Source organism: Hevea brasiliensis, chromosome 13 (assembly GCF_030052815.1).
Source record: "Hevea brasiliensis isolate MT/VB/25A 57/8 chromosome 13, ASM3005281v1, whole genome shotgun sequence".
Classification (NCBI taxonomy): domain Eukaryota; kingdom Viridiplantae; phylum Streptophyta; class Magnoliopsida; order Malpighiales; family Euphorbiaceae; genus Hevea; species Hevea brasiliensis.
This window is the reverse complement of record NC_079505.1, coordinates 16,478,227-16,496,090: the sequence shown is the minus strand read 5'-3', so window position 1 is coordinate 16,496,090 and position 17,864 is coordinate 16,478,227. Positions and strand designations below refer to the sequence as shown.

Sequence of the window (17,864 nt, the reverse complement as noted above, 5' to 3'; positions counted from 1 at the left end):
CCTTTTTGTTCTTAATATGCTTGCCAAGATCTAAGAACAAGATTTATTTAGGAAATTTGTGGGATTTATGGGGTTGATTCAAGCTTTGAAAGCTTGAAAATTCATGGCCATGGAGGAATTTAAAGAGAGAAAAGAGAGAGAGGAGAGTCATGGCAAGAAGAAGAAGGAAATAAAAAAAAAATTTCCTTTTTAATTTTTATTTGTCTCTTTATATATTTATCCCATAATTAAATAATTAGAATTTAAATTTGTTAATGATGTCATGCTTACATGGGCCTTATGATGTCATAAACCTTTATTTAAATTATTCTTTTCTTTTCTATTTCCTTTCTTTCCATAACCTCTTCACTTTAAATCTATTTTTCATAAATTTAATTTCCAACATATTGATAGACATTTAGGCCAAGAGTCACCTCTAAGGGTGAATTGACCAAATTGCCCCTTGCCGGTCTGATCCGTTTTACCAATAGCACTAAATTGCTTTCTGAACCCTGATTCAATTATTTGACCTTGTTATTAATTCTTTTCTGTGGTTCTCTCATTTTCACTAGCTTTGCAATTATTCCTAGGCCTGCGATGTCACAATGTCCCATACGAAATTGGGGTTACGACTGACCTCGCAGTAACTTCCCGGTTCGGTCACCTATCGCTGTGGCCTTGGCTCATTTAACCCTTTATACTTTGTTTTTCTTATTTCAATTTCACCTTCATGTATTTGCTATTAATTTTTGTTCATGGCGTGTCTAAGTGATTTAAATATGGTTTTACACATCCCAATTGTTCGGGCAGACACCGATCACCGAAATAGTGGAATGTATTAACCTAATGAACATAGGGGTGTTACACACCCCTATCTTGTAGCCTTGTCTATGGCCATGAATCTTTGGTTTGGAACTATCGGGGGTTTAGCAACCCCAGAGTGTTTAGTTCCTTAAAAAATTCCCATTTTACCATAAAGCTAAGTTGTTTTCCTTATCAAAACTCGAGTAAAAAAGAACGAGATGGATAAAGTTTGTGGTAGCAGGCTTACTTGATTGTTTCACAATGGAGTGTGTTTGAGAAGGGCATTGAGAAAGTGGTGGATTATGTCTTATTTGGACTTATTCGGTAGTTGCTTCCTTAGTATCATACTCCCTACACCATATTCACATGTAAATGGAGAATGTGGGTGATAAGTGCTATTGGTTTTTCTCAGGTGTCTATGGTTGGCTAGAGGATGATAATAAACATCTCACTTTTCAACTTTTGAGAGCTATCAAACCACAAGGGAATATGTCGTGGCTATATGGGTGTGACTTTAATGAAATCCTCTTCCTGAAAGAAAAAGCAAAAGGTTTAGCAAAGCCAGTTCAAGCTATGACACTTTCCCATAATGCCATCCAACATAGCTGGCTGGATGATTTGGGCTATTTAGGAAACTCTTATACAAGGTCTAATGGTTGGGTGGTTTATTGCAGCATAGAAGAACAATTTAACAGATTCTTAGCCAACTGGGCTTAGAGGGATTTGATCTAAGATATGTGAGTGACTCACCTTCTGAGGTAGAATTCAAATCATGTGCCAATTCTTCTTCATTGTTTGTAGTTTAATTCTAATTGAGTAGTAAAGAAGTTGCTTTACTTTGAGACTATATGGTTGGAGCATAAGGAGCGTGAATGGGTTACAGAGAAGGTTGGAGTAGTAGTTTTCAGCCTTTTAGTGTAACATATCGACTAGAGGCTTATGCTAAAGAACTACAGTTTTGGGAGAAGGAAACTTTTGGGAGCATCAAACTGGCACTCAAAAGAATTCGATAAAGGATGGAATACCTCCAAAGTCGAAAGCAAATGAAGGAGATAGTGAAAAAATTAAAAAGCAAAGAAGTTGAGTTAAATGCCACTTTAAAGAAGGATGAAATTATATGAATGCAAATGTCTTGAGTTTCATGGTTAAAAGATAGAGATATGAATACTAGATTTTTTCATTAGGAGGGAGCCAAAGAAGAAAAAGAAATATGTTTTAGATGAGCTTAATAAATGTTTTGAGCCTTTTGATTTGAACAAAACCCACATTTCGCTTATTCCAAAAACTAAAAACTTAAAGCTTTCAAAGGATTTTCGTCCTATTGCACTGCGCAATATAATTTTCAAATTAATTTCAAACTGCATTCTTAATCAGCTGAAATTAATTTCACCTCCTATTATTAATGAAATCTAATGTGCATTTGTCCCAATTAGATTAGCCCAAGACCACTCCTTTGTAGCCTTTGAATTGTTTCTATCATATGAAGAAAAAACAGTGGAAAAAATAAGGAAGGTCACTTTGCTTTGAAATTGGATATGAATAAAACATATAATAGGTTAAAGTGGCCTTTTTATTGAAAATATCCTTTTGAAATTGGATTTTCATCATCAATTTGTTCAATTGGTTATACTCTATATTTCCTCTATTTCATACTTTTTGTTGTTGAATGGCTCCCTTTCTCCATCCTTAAAGCTTACTAGGGGTACCCTTCTCTGTTTTTATTTTGTGCAGAGCGAGTGTGGAGCAACTTACAAGGATGACACCCTTAGTTTTTAATCACAATAGGCAAAAAGGTTTTGATTAAGGCAGTAGCTCAATTCGTTCCAACCCATGCCATGAGTTGTTTCCTTTTACATGGAACTTTTTGTAAGGAATTGGAACAAATGATAGCTAATTTCTGATGGGGTGCAAAAAATAAACGAAGGAAAATTCACTGAGTCACCTATAACTTCTCAAAGTTAGGAAGGTTTGGGCTTCAGTAGGTTAATCTTGCTTTGCACTTTAATAGTGGCTTAAATTTTTTTTTAGGGGGGGAATAAAAAATTTTTTGATGTGATTATAGTAATATGGACAATTTTATTATAATATAATTTTGTTATCATCAAGATTTTGCAAATTTTCTAATGAATAAAGCTGAAATGAACTAATAAATAACTAGTAAAACAAATTAAAATATTATTAATATATTAAGAAAAATTAAAATTCATAATTAAATATTTGAAGTATAATAGATTGAATTAGAGTACATTAATTTAAAATTGAATTTTCTACATTATATGCACACATTATAGTAAAAATATTTGTATTTTTCCTAGTTTAAAATAAAAATTCAAACATTATTAAGTTACAATAATAATAATTTTTTTTGTTATTTACTTTGGAGGGGCCAATCAATGAGAACACATTAAAAATAAATATATGATATTATATATATTATAATATTTGCAAGGTCAGAGTTTGAATTATAGAATCGTCATTGTTAGGAGAGTTTTACTTGAATATTACTCCTAGCCCAAGTGTGGGGAAACCATGTATTTAAAATAAAAAAAATATATGAAAAATTTGTGGAGCCATGCCTTTGAGAGGCTTTATCTGTCATTTGACGTAACATCTTACAAGCTCGGGACACCTTAGTGGTAAGAATACGATGGAGGGTTGATAATGGTCCTAGAATCAAAGTGTGGAAGGATAGGTGGTTGCCTAAGCAAATGGGAGATAAGCTATTGTCACTAATACAAGCACTTGATGTGGATGCAATTGTGATGAAATTACTTTTGCTCAATGACTGCCAATTGAATAGGGATTTAGTAAAACAATTTTTTCTTCCGTTTATTACACTTTAAAATATTTTATACGTATTATTATCTTTTAAAACTTAAGAGCAAATTCACTTCCTGGGAAATTAATTTTCATACAAAACACATTTATATTATACTTCTTAAAAAGTAAATTATCTGAAAGTATACTTATATAAAGTGTAATTCTTAGGAAATGTACCATTTTGAACCAAATAAGGCCTTACTAAGGCCTCATTTCTTTCAAAATGGCATACTTTCTTGAAAGTTTACTTCCTACGAAGTATACTTTTAGGGAAGTTATTTCCTAAGAAGTATGGTTTGAATGTGTTTGGTTGGCATGCTAAATTTTCGGGCAGTGAAAGTGCATCAATAGAAAGTGACAGTAAAAATAACATAAATATTGGTACTTCAAATATAAACATAACATTAATAAGAACATATAGAAGTTACCATTCAGGTAAAAAAAAAAAAAAAGAGAATTTGCCATTAGATTAAAATGTTGATAATGTTTGTAAGTGTAATGAGAGCTATAGATACTATCAAAAAGGTAAATGAATATTTTAAAAAGATAAATTTGTAAGGTTCCATAAGGATCGCATGCTAATATAGTGAAATGACTAAAATGAATTCAACAAAATATTATCATAAATTTAGCATCCAAAATACATATATAAAGTTATATGTACAGAATGTGAATATTTATTATCTTGTTAAAACTTATTTTCTTGCATATATATGCATAGAATGTGAATATTTATTGTTTTGCCAAATTTATTTATAATAACACTTTATTATAATAAAATAAATAATTTAAATGAATTCATACACATTTTCATTTATGAAGTTACACGTATAGGATGTGAATATTTATTATGTTGTTAAAATGTATTTTCTTGCATATATTTGTATAGCATGTGAATATTTATTATCCAGATAAAACTTATTTATAATAACAATTTAAAATAAAATAATTAATTTAAATGAATTTATCAACATTTTTATTTAGGACTAAAAAGCATATAGCATGTCGGAAGTTAGAGGAAACAATGTATCCATTAATTAATTCACAAAAGAGAAAACTCATATATATACTTTTAATTAAAAAACTAATAATCATATAGTTCCTCCTAAAAAAACAAGAAATCACTCATACAAATAAGGAAAAATTACTATTTAGTTCATATATTTTAATTAAACTTATTATTTGATTTATGTATTTTGAAAAATATACTATTTAATCTTTATATTTTACTTTTGTTAAACAATTTAGTCCTTCTATCAAATTTTTCATTAATCAATGTTAGTTAAACTGCTATTTAATCTCTTTATTTTAAAAAAATTAAGTAGTTAATCCTTATATTTTGAAAAAAAACTACTATTTTATCCTTTTATTTTAGTGAAACTAATTAATAGGTCCCTGTATTTTAAAAAATAATATTTTGAAAAATATATTCTTGGATAAAAATGGAAATTTTGCCATGTGAAGACTAAATATGAATTTACATTTTTTAAATGGTTCAAGTATTTTCATCTAATTTCTTGGACATCATTTTTGTGTTTTCTCTACTTGAAAATAAAATTTCTTAATTACTTAGAAATCTAAGAAAACTTATTAACTTTTTTGTTTAGACAGTTTATACAATTTTTATCAAAAGATACAAACAAATAGAAAATAATGAGATAAGGGTGTGGATATAAAAAAGAAGAAATATGGAAAGAGAGAAATAAGGGGGATAAAAGAGAAATAAATGGGAGAGGACTAGAGTAGTTTAGGTATAAAAAATAATTATGGGACTAAATAATTAACGAAACTAAATTATAGGAACTAATTAATATGTTTTTCAAAAATACACTAACTAATTAGTTTTATTAAAATAAAAAAACTAAGTAATAATTTGACTGGCATTGGCTAACAAAAAAATTAACGGAAGGACTAAACAATTTAATGGAAGTAAATAAGGATTAAATAGTGTATTTTTTAAATACAGAGACCAAGTAGTTGTTTCGTTTAAATATAAGGACTAAATAGTAATTATTCTAAAATGAAAATAAAAACTTGTTTGTAAGCAAGGACCACTAAGCTAAAACAATGAAATAGCATAAAGAATTGAGAAAGAGTAAATAAGAGGCGAGGATAAAAATAGGAAAGTAATTTTGTTTTACAAGAACCCTACTTAATTGGATTTAGCTTAGTAAGAAATTCCTATACGATAAAGGAAATAAAATTCTTGACTTCTCAGATAATTAGACTTGGACACTAAGCTGGTTTCGAAGCCAACCTGGAATCGTCGGTATCAGAACCGGAACTGTGAACCCTAATGTTTCAATTTTTGTTCAATTTGATCCAAATCCAATGGGTCTAATTTTTTTATATTTTTTAAAATTTTTAAATGAAAAAATGAGATACCAAACCGAATGATTTCGATTCAATATCAATATGGTTTATTCATGGTTTGAGTCAAAAAACATGCTTGACTGGTTCCAATTCGATTTTGGTTTCCAAATCAACCCTTGATTGGGTCTACGGGCAATTAATTAATATGGCCAGCAGAACAAGTTGTACTCTAATATTTCTTAGGAACTTAAAGTTCTTTAACTAACTTAGCCCCAACCAAATAAGGCCTAAATTCCTTTTAGGTAAGTAAGAGAAGTAAAATGGTCAATTTCTCGAAAGTTAGTTTGATAATGCAAACTAAACAAGAGAATTTTTTTACACTTTTCAAGATGTTTTATTTCTTTAATCTACTTACCTCTAATAAAATTTTTTTAATTCTATCTCAAGTTCGAGCACCAATTAGAGCCAAATAAACCAAAAGAATAAAATATCAATTCTTTTAAAAGGGTGTTTGGCTTAGCTTATAAGCTCTAAAGATAACTTTCCCCATTTGTTTGGCTTAGCTTATAAGCTCTAAAGATAACTTAAAAAAGTTGGAAGGATCAAATTTTCATTTTGGTGCTTACAAACACTAAACTTTAAGTTAATTTGACTAAATATTTTATCATATTGTCTTTATTTAATTTTAAAATTTCACCTCAAATTTTATTGAATATTCTTTTTAATTATTTTAATAATAAATGTACCTATAAGTTATTTTTTACCAAATACATTAACAACTTATAATAACTTATAAATACTTTAATTAAGTATATAACTAATAAAATTTAAATACTTATAAAATCAATTTAGCTCAAAGTACTAACTAAGCCAAATACTCTCTTAAAAATTTAAATTGTGTGCTTTACATAATTGAAAATTTTAAAATTTAAAGACCAAATTTTGAGATTTTAGAAATAGAGGAATAAGAACATTTTGATAAATTTGGTCCCATTTCAAGTTGTTTAATGGTTTTTTGTATAAAAATTGAGAAAATGAACGAATAACATTATTTTATAAAAAAATAATAATTGATTAAAAAATTTATATTTAATTTAAAAAAAGTGATAAAAATAGATAAGTACGTAGAGGATAATAATAATAAGAAATAATGATATTAATATTAATTTTTTCAAAAAGGCAATAAAGTGAATTTTTTTTAAATATCACCATTAATGGGACGGAATATTTGCGCATACTTTATAAGGAAGGAAATAAAAACAATCCGTTACGTTTGACGGTGCTTCGCTGCCTTAGAAAATTGAAAGGTTAATAGGCAGAGAGAGAAGAAACACATGGACAGATAACAAAATCCATTTCTTTCTCTCTCGCTCTTTCTCTGCAATGGAGTCTGCAGTCTCTCTCTCAACCTCTTCACTCGCTGTCTTCACCATCTCCAAAGCCCTAAACCGCCATTTCATTACCAAATCTCCCTCCCTCCTCCGCACTCGCGCCCTCACTTCCTTCTACACTCGCACCTCTTTCCCATCATCTTCTTCTTTCGGGGCCTCCTTTGCACTATTGCCGCACCCTTTGCACTGCGTCTCCAATTCTTACTCGTCTTTTGCGACCTCTGGTGGTGGAACTGGCAGTGGAGGTCCGTGTGGCGGCGGCGGCTGCGGCGGCGGCGGCGGAGGTGGGGATAGATCGGATGGCGGTGATGCTAAGTCGAATTTGTCTGCAGGAGGGGCAGAGGACGTCTCCGCTCTGCCTTCTGATGTTATTATACTCGATGTTGGCGTATGAACTTCTTATGTTTCTCTTTTTCTCACTGTTATACTTGTTCTGTTTTTGTTTTAATTTTTTTCCCCTTTTCTCCTTTTCTCTTGGGCTATGTGCTAAATTTGATTCTTTATGGTAGGGAATGACATGCGGGGGATGTGCAGCCAGTGTAAAGAGAATATTGGAAAGTCAAGTAAGTTCTTTTATATATACTACTGTTTGGTGGTTCAGCTGCAGATAAATATAACATTATAAATATATTATATCATATTATTTATTTTATTATTAAAATAAATATATAATTATTAATTTAATATACTAAATTATTTATTATATTATTAAAAAAATATATAATTATTGATTTATAATATCATATTATTTTTTATTATTAAAATAAGAAAATAATTAAATTTCTTAAAAAAAGAAAATAATTAAATAATTTTAAAAATGTAATTATAGAATAATAAAGTAATTATTATTGCTCATAAAGAAAAATCTTATAATTTTGAATTTTTAAACGTCAAAAAAGTATTTTTGATAATAAATAAATATTTTATATTTTATATTATTAATAGAAAATATTGTAATGAAGTTGCTACCTGCTAATTAAGATGTTAAGATTGTAAACCAAAAAGTTAAAAGCAAACAATATTAATAATATTGATTTTTTAGTTACATGAAAAAATGATAATATGATCTATATAAAGTATAAAATCAGCTGATGAGTAACAACTTTAAAAATAGAGAATTTTAAGAATAGAGAATTTTAAGAATAGAGAATAGAGTTGATACAAACTACCGCCGTTGGTGGATATCATATCAATTACCTGAGAGCTCTATTCTATTGTTTTGAAGTTTACTAAATACTTTGGTTCACCTATTTGGTGTTTATCATCTATCAGTTGTACCTAAAAGGTGAACCAAACACTCACTCAATACACTCAGTTGTTTGGTTGCTTCATTTGCTAGGATGGATAGTGCTTAAAATGAACTAAATTCTTTTAAAAAAGAAGTTTTTAGAGTCACCCAATTGGAGAAATCTTTTTAACCATGATTCTCAAGAAAACAAATTTTTTTAAACAAATGTCTTCATTTGCCAGGATTGACAGTGCATTCAGTTGTCGTGTGGGACTTTTCTTTTGGGCTAATACAAGTTAGGAAAGTTAATGCCCTTTAAGCATTTTCATGTCATCTGTGGACAGCACAAAAATCTCTTATTTAACAGTCTTATACTTAGTTAAATTTAGAAATTAGACAATGCCAATATTCATAGAAGTTTTCTGCTTTAAAAAGTAAATTTTAAATCTGAATGCTATATTTTGGATACATGGCAGAGACATTTTGATTCAGAGTTCTTGTTTGATGGGATTTGGAAGTCCTTTCTTCTAGTAGTGGAAGTTGTGTGGGGATTTTATTATGATTTATGAGTGTTTTGCGAAACATAGCACTGAAGAGTCAAGCGTGGAGGACCCTGTTTTCATCCCTAGATTTTGATTTGTTTTGTTTAAGAACTTCATGTTATTTCTGCAATCGTTTTGTTTATCCTTTGTCTATCATACTTATGTACAGGCACAAGTCTCCTCTGCTAATGTCAATCTCACAACTGAGACTGCAATTGTGTGGCCTATATCTGAGGCAAAAGTTGTACCAAACTGGCAAAAACAGTTGGGAGAGGAACTCGCAAAGCATCTGACAAGTTGTGGTTTCAAATCTAACCTTCGAGGCAAGCATATAATGATCGTTATTATTATTATTGTTATTGTCATTGCCATTTTTATTGTTTTAGGCACTTCTCCTCATCTAGCTGAAATCACAAAGAGCTATTGAATATTTGTACCTTTTTCTTCTATCTCTTGTTATCAGAATTTTTTATTTATTTATTTATTTATTTTTTTTTTATGTCTTCTTCTTTCTCTTTTTTCTCTTATGTTTTAAAAATTGACTAGTGAATATACCTATTTGACCGTTGGTGAAACTGTAATATCTGTGGCATACTTAGTGTGTTTTCATATGTTGATTGAGACTCTATGACCAGTACTTTACTATAACTGTTTCTCTAAATATCTTTAACCCAAGTACACAAGATTCATAAAAGAAAGACCACCTTGGGAGGGGAAAATGAAAAAAAAAAAAAAAAAGAAGTTGTAGATCTAGAAATTATGAACGAGGATTTTAAAATATTAAGTATCTCTCTTCTATGTGGAAATTGCATAGAAGTTACTTATTTATCTTCAGCCCTGGGTGTTCATCTCCTTCAACCATTCTGTGGTTCCATTTCATCCACAGATTACAGAGGTTCCCTTGATTTTTATCCAACTTGATTGTAGGGCACTGCTTTTTTAGCTCATCTTTTATGTTCTTGTTTGTAGTTGCCTGTTGAGTTTTGTAGGAGGATTTCTTCTTTACCAAAGGGTACTTTCATTTCTTTCTTTTTTCAATAAAATTTCTTCTCTTATCAAAAGGAAAGGAGAAACATTTTGCTTGCTGGTTCATTCATAGTTTCCAAATTTTTTGAGGTATGCGCATGGAACATTGCTAAATGTTCATTGATGATTCATTAGTATTGGCTCCTGAAACGTCCCTATGCTGGTTCTCAGACTGTTTATTTCCCATTAGCCTTTATTGTGTCCTATGAATTTGCTCCCAAAATGTGCTTGGGATGTTAATTATTGAGAACTGAAATTTGTTCTGAGCATTGAAATTCACTTTGCCAGTGAATATTGTAATTATATTTAATTTTCTAAAGTTTAAGCCACATAGGTTATCTAGCATCTGCTTTGGAAGAAGTTGGAATTTGGAAAATTAATCTGCTTGTGCTAATGTTTCTTACTTGTGCTGCTGCTCCTGTGATTTGGTCTCTAAACAAAGAAAGATTAGTTACATATTCTTCTCAAGGTATCATGTATAACTACCCGGCTGTTAGGAACCTCTATATGTAAATCGCAGTAGATATTACCATAGCTCAAGGTTTCTGTTATTCATTCTAAATTTGGTGGACTAGTGGCAGGTCAGGGAGCTATTGAAGGAGATATTTCAATGTAGAAATGCAAAAGATTTCTCATAAGGAGCAATTGTAATTCTTTTGTGGTATGTCCCTAATTCATTTAGTTCCTATGGTAACTTGTTTACATGAGTGTATCTTACAAATATCATCTCCATTATATTAGAAATCAAAAGACAACTTAAGTAGTAATTGTTAATCATATGATTTCTCCCTCCAATAGGTGAGTGTCAGCGGCTACTTGTGGTGGGTTGGTTGAAGGGAGAGATTTCTGAGGCTGAGGAGCCCATTTGTTTTGGAGAATCTGCTGTTGTACAGTTGGATTTACTGTGTCTTTAGTTATTATAAGGGAGCTTAGGATGTTCATCTGTTATGGTTGACTGTATTTCATGCACAAGAGAGTTGGCATTTATTGTACACATGTATTATTTAGCGGACAATTATTCTTAGTATATATTTCCTGGAATTAGGGGAAAAGTTCAGTATCTTCTGTTCTTTCCAAGGTAGTTCCTCCTGCAAACATTCTAGCAAAGGTCTCATTGTATCTTGGAAAATTTTGTGAATTTTCTTTTATGTATTTATTTATTTGTTGATTGCATGAAGTTGTTTCTTCATTTGTTCTGTTGGAAACTACTTTTGGAATGATTGGAAATCGCTTTTTTCCGTTGGATTTGTTTTGGATACAAGTTCTCCTGAAATTTTGTTAGAAACATTGGGCAAACAAGTTTGCTTGGTCAAGGCAGTTCACTTTTAAGAATATAAATCAGTTTTCAGAAAACAGAAACCAGACAGCTTGTAAAATGTTTATAGTTTGTATAAGCCAGCTACACATATTGATGGGGCCTTTATCTCAGATAACAACAAGCTTGGCTTTAATTTAGTTCAGCCCTGCAAACCACCTAATGAATTAGTTTGGTCCTCCTTAATATTTTTGAGAAGATGCCACGGTTAAAGATTAACATGTCCAAGAATGTTTTGGCAAGTATTAATTTGAATTTTGAAAAAAGGAAAATCTTTGTAGCTGGTTTGTTAGATATGTGTATGAGAGGATAGAGTACCCTATGTGGCTGACTAAATTGGGGGTCACTTTCAGGTGGTAATCATAGGTCTAGTGTTTTCTGGGATCTGGTAAACTCTAGGTATTGTAAGAGGCTAGACACTTGGAAGGGAGCTATATTTCCTTAGGAGGTCATATAGCTTTATTTCAGGCTTATTTACCCAGCCAATTTCCATTGCAAATTTAGTTAACACAAGAAATCTATGTCCATGACTATTAACTTAGGTAAATAGAATTCACTTAATGAAAACTTTGAAACCAGCAACTGTTTGATAGAATTTCGACAAATTAGTAAGGATGGCAGGGTAGCTGGCCAGCCCAGAACATTTTTTATCTTCATGGTGCTTGACTTGGATTGTCATGGAAGCAGTTAAACATTTGGATTGTTTTGAGTTAGGGTTTTTCATCTTTGATATGATTGTTCATCTAAATATGCCAATTGGGACAATTATTATGTTGTTTGTGTGATTTTGGTGATGCCAAAGATGGTTTAAATGATCTCATGTTCGCCTCTCTAGTAATCTAGATTTTTCTGTAACTTCTCTTTTTTGGTTCACCTCACGGATCATGCATGAATGCCCTATCTCCTTTAGTTGCATTTCAAGCCTCATTATCAGAATCCCTTGGAAAATTAATGTTCTTGTGAACTTTATCTAGTGTGATGAAGATATGGTTTATAATTCTTATGAGATGGTTTATCCTGTGCAAGAGTCTCTGGATGGTTTTTGCTGTTTATGTGAAATTCAGAGATATTGGCCTGGGTGAGGATCCATTTGAGGGACTGAATGAAATATAAGATTGAAGTTAAGTTTAGCAATAAGGTATATTATGGCAACATGTTTCCTTGGAAGATTGCTTGGCAAGCTAGTGTTTCTGTGGAGTAAATTGAGAGTGCGGTGGACTTAAACCAAGCAAAGCTTTTCCTACATCAAGCAAAATCTTCATACTGGCAGGTGATGCTAAACCAAACAACGCTTCTGCTACATCAAGCAAAACCTTTATACTGGCAGGTGAAACTTTAACGTAGCCCAAAAAAAAAAAAAAATTCACACAAGGGATATGCCCTACTCACGTTCAAACACAAATTCACACAAGGGCTATGTTCTGCTTACGTTCAAACGCTTAATTCTTATGCAAATACTGCTCCACACAATTTCATATACTCTTCACTTGCTTCATTCCTCTTAGTGATATCTTAAGTCACCTACATGCAGTAGCTTGGAGTCCGTTACAACTGGCAAGAGCTGGTTAGAATAGTTTAGAACGGCACTAAAAGGATATGAAATTATGAACAACTTTATTTTCAAGGAGAAATGTGGAGAAATAATGGTGGCATGGTTAAGAAGAAAAATATGCAGATGTTTGGCAAGAAGCAATATATATGAAGATGAAAAATAAGGAAATTTGCTGGGAAGAGAGTTAAAATGAGCTCTTGACAGTTTTCTGTCAAGAGTTTTCTCTTTGGAGTGGATATATACCTTTTCTCATATTGTGATGTCTGATGTGTGAAACTTTCTTCAGGAGGAAGAAGTTGTAAATTTGTGTTATCCATTTAGAAGAAGAATTGGTTGGTTATTGACTTCATTCTTTTATGGGTAGAGAAATTTGGAACATGTTTCTGTCATATATGGTAATAATAAGATTGAATATAGCACTTTCAGGAAGTGGCTCTTATAGTCTCTACTCCCACAAAGGCCAATGTTTGGGTTCACTGCAACAATTTATTGATGCTCTAACATAGAATATGTTTTTTTTCCTTCTTCTTCTTCTTCTTTTTAATTTTAATTTTGGTGGTCTCTTGTATATTTCCTGTATTATGGTGCATTTTATCTATAGTAAATCTGTTATTAAGATCAACAACAACAATGACAACAACAGCTAAGCCTTAATCCCAAACAAATCTGTTATTAAGATATGTGAAATTATATATGCAAATCATGTCAAAATCATATGTGATACATTACATCCTTTTTTGTTTATGATAAGTCTGGAAGCCTAAAATTATTGCTCAGTTTTTTTGTGGGCACCAATGTGATGAAATCTGTTCTGACTTTTGTTTGCTTACAGCTATGTTTCAAGTAAACAAATTCTTCAATGAACTCAAAGCTCCATGGATAAATCTTAATTTATATTGGTTGTTTGTAATCTAGATTATGAGGAAGACTACAAAAAATTATAAAATTTGTGTAGCATTTTTGCACCCCTATTCTCCAATCTATGTAATGTCTTGACAGTTTGGCTTCTTGCTTATGTGCAGATGCAGGGGGAGAGAACTTTTTCAGTGTTTTTGAAAAAAAAATGGATGAAAAGCGTGATCGTTTAAGAGAAAGTGGTAGATTTCTTGTTTCATTTTTGTAGATTATTACAGTAGCTAAGTTATGCTGTAGTAGTTTACTTCTTTTTCATCCTTTCTTTTAGCTCGTTAGATTGAAACAGGATATTGTAGTTATGCCTTTTACATAATTGTAAATCTTTACATATTATGACATATTTATCAAGAAACCTGATGCTAATAGCAAATTTATCTAACAGGTCGTGAGCTTGCTGTCTCTTGGGCTCTCTGTGCTGTATGCCTCTTTGGCCATCTTTCTCATATTTTTGCTTTCAAGGCGAAATGGATCCACATGTTTCATTCCACAGGATTCCATCTGTCCTTGTCTTTGTTTACATTGCTTGGCCCTGGGCGTCAGCTTATCCTTGATGGTGTGAAAAGCCTTTTTAAGGGGGCTCCAAATATGAATACTTTAGTTGGTCTTGGGGCTTTATCTTCATTTGCTGTTAGTTCATTAGCTGCCTTAATACCAGGGCTGGTAAGTGATATTTCCTATTCCTTGTATGACTCTAATTTCATTTGTATTCTTTGACTATTTGTGAGGGAATATGTGACATAATGATTTATGAGCTTCTATTGATATTCACATTGTTTTTATTTTTTGGATTCTTCTCAATGGGATATGATTGAACTGAAGTCTTTGTTTATTTAAGGGCTAGCTATTTTGGTCCTATATTATGCTTTGAGTTAAATGTTTTCTGTAACACTGTTGTTTGTTACTATTTAGTACTTACAAGTTACAACTTCTTGTTTGTCCCTAACAGTTTCTGCCCCAAATGAAATTGCATATTTAGAAGGAAAGAGCCTTATTAAGTGTTTAATCCTTACATGCACTTTGTATTTTGAGGTGACCATTATGACTTGACTTTGAAGCTAAACCTAAAATGTTATGAAATTGGAATGACTTAAATACTTTAAGATTGTGCTGGTTGGATCACAAGTAACTAAAGAGTTGCAATAGCTACCAGCCTACCTCTAACCTTACTCCCTTCTGCTTTCTAAATCTGTCTCATTTCACACTTTAGCTTCCTTCTTTTTTTTTTTTTTTTTTTTCACAAAATGCAACTTTGTGATACTTAAACACTTCTCCTATTTTATAGTCCAAAATGTCATGTTTTCGGCCACAGCTACATTGTTGTGGTCATGGACCACTTAGCACTTGTTGGCCAATATAGGATTGAAGCATTAATTTTTATGCTACTGTTGTCCTACATTCTAATTACATCGGAATAATATTCTATATATTAATGGTTACAATTGTTACTTCAGGAGTTTTACTTGTTGGTGAATGTCTTCATATAATATTACCTAAATCAGGCATGATTATTGATTGGTTGTACCCAAGTACTAAATACATTTTTGAATTGCGCAAGATTTTCTTAATTTTTAGTGGCAGCATTAAGCATTCCATTTATATGTGTGTATGTGTGTGTGTGTTTGTCTGTTGTTTTTATGCATGAGTGTATGGTTTTAACGTGTTATTCTTTGTTTTTTTTTTCCCAAGTAATGTTGTAGTCGTTGGCTTTTAAAATGGGTAATTAAGATGGGCAGGTAAATAACCTAATCATCTGATAGTTTTCTGTTGAATGGATATGTGGGAGCAGGGTTGGAAGGCCTTCTTTGAGGAGCCAATCATGTTAATAGCTTTCGTCTTGCTGGGAAGGAATCTTGAGCAAAGAGCTAAAATTAAAGCAACCAGTGACATGACAGGACTTCTAAGTATTTTACCTTCGAAAGCTCGTCTTCTGGTTCATGGTGATGCAAGAGATCCAGGCTCAATTGTTGAAGTTCCTTGTGCCAGTCTTTCTGTTGGAGATCAAATTGTTGTATTACCTGGAGTAAGTAAAAGGACTTGTTTTCTTCCATGTACTATTTTATATAATTTCTATATTTAATTATTCATCTAATTAGCCACTTTTTCTAAAATTTTGCTTTTTCTTATTCTATGTTAACTTGCATACTAAATGTTTCACTTCTCATTATGCTCCTTTTTTTAAATATCCCCATCCCTTCCCCTCCCTAATTTATGATGACAGGATCATAAATTAAGATACTGGTTGATTTCAATCAAAGATTTTGTCAACTTGAAGACCTTGACATATACATTCTTCTGTTATTTTAGGATCGTGTTCCAGCTGATGGAATAGTTAGAGCTGGTCGAAGCACTATTGATGAGTCGAGTTTCACAGGGGAGCCATTACCAGTGACTAAACTACCTGGGGTATTACTCTCCAGTTACATGTAACTAATTTTAGTATTTCATGTTTCCATAGTTAACTCTCTCAGCAATCATACCCATCTCACCCCATCCCCCTCGCCCTTCCCCCCTCTCAACAAGTAATTTTAGTTGATGTATCTCCTTTCAAATTAATAAGTGTGTGGAATTTCTTCCTGTGCTAGAGTCAAGTAGCGGCTGGAAGTATAAACCTCAATGGGACTCTAACAGTTGAAGTGCGAAGACCAGGTGGTGAGACTGCCGTAGGAGACATTGTTCGTTTGGTTGAAGAAGCACAGAGCAGAGAGGCTCCAGTACAGCGGTTGGCTGACAAGGTTTCTTTTCTGTATCTTTCTTGTGATATTATTTTTTGTATAATCATGTTCAAAGTTTATAGGTAGTTTTTTTTTTTTTTGTCTCTATAATCTTATTATCTTTGTTAGTTTCAAATATATGTTATATGATTTTATTTGACAAGCTGGATCAGTGCCACATTATGCATACATAAGTTTAAATATTAACATCGTTTTTACTTAGCGCCGTTGGTTCAAATAACAATAATAGCAATAACTAAGCCTTAATCCTAAACAACAATAAACTATTTGGTTCGAAGTTAAATATTTTTACAGCAGGTTTCAAAGAATTAGCAATCTGGGTATTTATTAAAGAGCATCAGAAGTGAGAGGTTCTTCGAACAAGATACTAGTGCAAAGTTTCTCTTTAGAAACTGACCAAGGATGGTTTTGGTGGAGATGAGAACCAAATGTTGAAACCAGGCTCTGATTTTCTATTTACATCTTGTTTTAATGATCGTTTGGGAAAGAATCATTTCTATTCTTTGGCAATTTTAATGGTCTTCCCTAGGTGTGTTAAAAAAAAAAAAAAAAAACCAGAAACCTGAAAACTGTCCCAAGCCAGAAAAACCAACAACAACAACTAAATCTTAATCCCAAACTAGTTGGGGTCAGCTATATGGATTATTTTTTGCCATTCAATTGTGTTAGACACCAAGTCCGCATCAATATTTAGAACTTGTAAATCCTTCGATACCACTTCACTCCACTTCATCTTAGGTCTCATCCTTTTCCTTCTCACTCTTTTCTCTACTAATTTATCACACTTTTGTACTGAGCATTTGATGCTCTGCGCTGAACATGACCAAACCAGAAAAACCACTCTTGAAAATTCAGCTAACTGAACTGCAGAACTGGTCAGGTTAGGTTGGTTTATATGTTTGCTTTATCCAGTTTTAGGTTCAATTTTTTACTTTGGCAAACATTAACCAAACCTGTATATCTTATAATAGTGTAATTAATATGATAAAAAATAATGTTTCAATATGAAATATATGTGATGGAAAATATGGTTTATCGTTTATTTGAGTATTGAAATTTAAATAAAAGGAATAAAAATATTTTTCAATTTTTAAAAATTTCATTACATTTGATAAATTTGATCAAATTTTTTTCATCATTTATCATAATAAAAAATGTTAAAACTTATATTTGCTAGTATTTGATTAATTTTCATTTTCTGTGTAAGAGTTATCAAAGAAAAAAGAGTAACCATTAAACTGAATTGC

At 31.6% G+C, this 17,864-nt stretch overlaps 1 protein-coding gene across 17 annotated transcripts in view; it reads left to right on the top strand.

The window, feature by feature from the left end:
- The first annotated feature begins 7,057 nt into the window (after positions 1–7,057).
- Positions 7,058–17,864, top strand: part of LOC110656183 (copper-transporting ATPase PAA1, chloroplastic) — a 44,982-nt gene continuing 34,175 nt past the window's right edge. For 10 of the 17 annotated variants that reach the window (XR_009142487.1, XR_009142486.1, XR_009142488.1 and 7 more), the window contains exons 1-8: positions 7,058–7,695; positions 7,817–7,870; positions 9,247–9,400; positions 13,993–14,067; positions 14,268–14,545; positions 15,672–15,905; positions 16,190–16,308; positions 16,470–16,617. Coding sequence is in view for 11 of the 17 variants with exons in the window: in XM_058131887.1 (XP_057987870.1) it covers positions 7,300–7,695; positions 7,817–7,870; positions 9,247–9,400; positions 13,993–14,067; positions 14,268–14,545; positions 15,672–15,905; positions 16,190–16,308; positions 16,470–16,617 (1,458 nt within the window). In the remaining 6 variants the exon portion in view is untranslated. Of the gene's footprint in view, positions 7,696–7,816; positions 7,871–9,246; positions 9,401–10,678; positions 10,765–10,901; positions 11,293–13,992; positions 14,068–14,267; positions 14,546–15,671; positions 15,906–16,189; positions 16,309–16,467; positions 16,618–17,864 lie in introns of those variants that run through there. The other 7 variants (XR_009142489.1, XM_021812817.2, XM_058131893.1 and 4 more) reach the window with 7 other exon arrangements.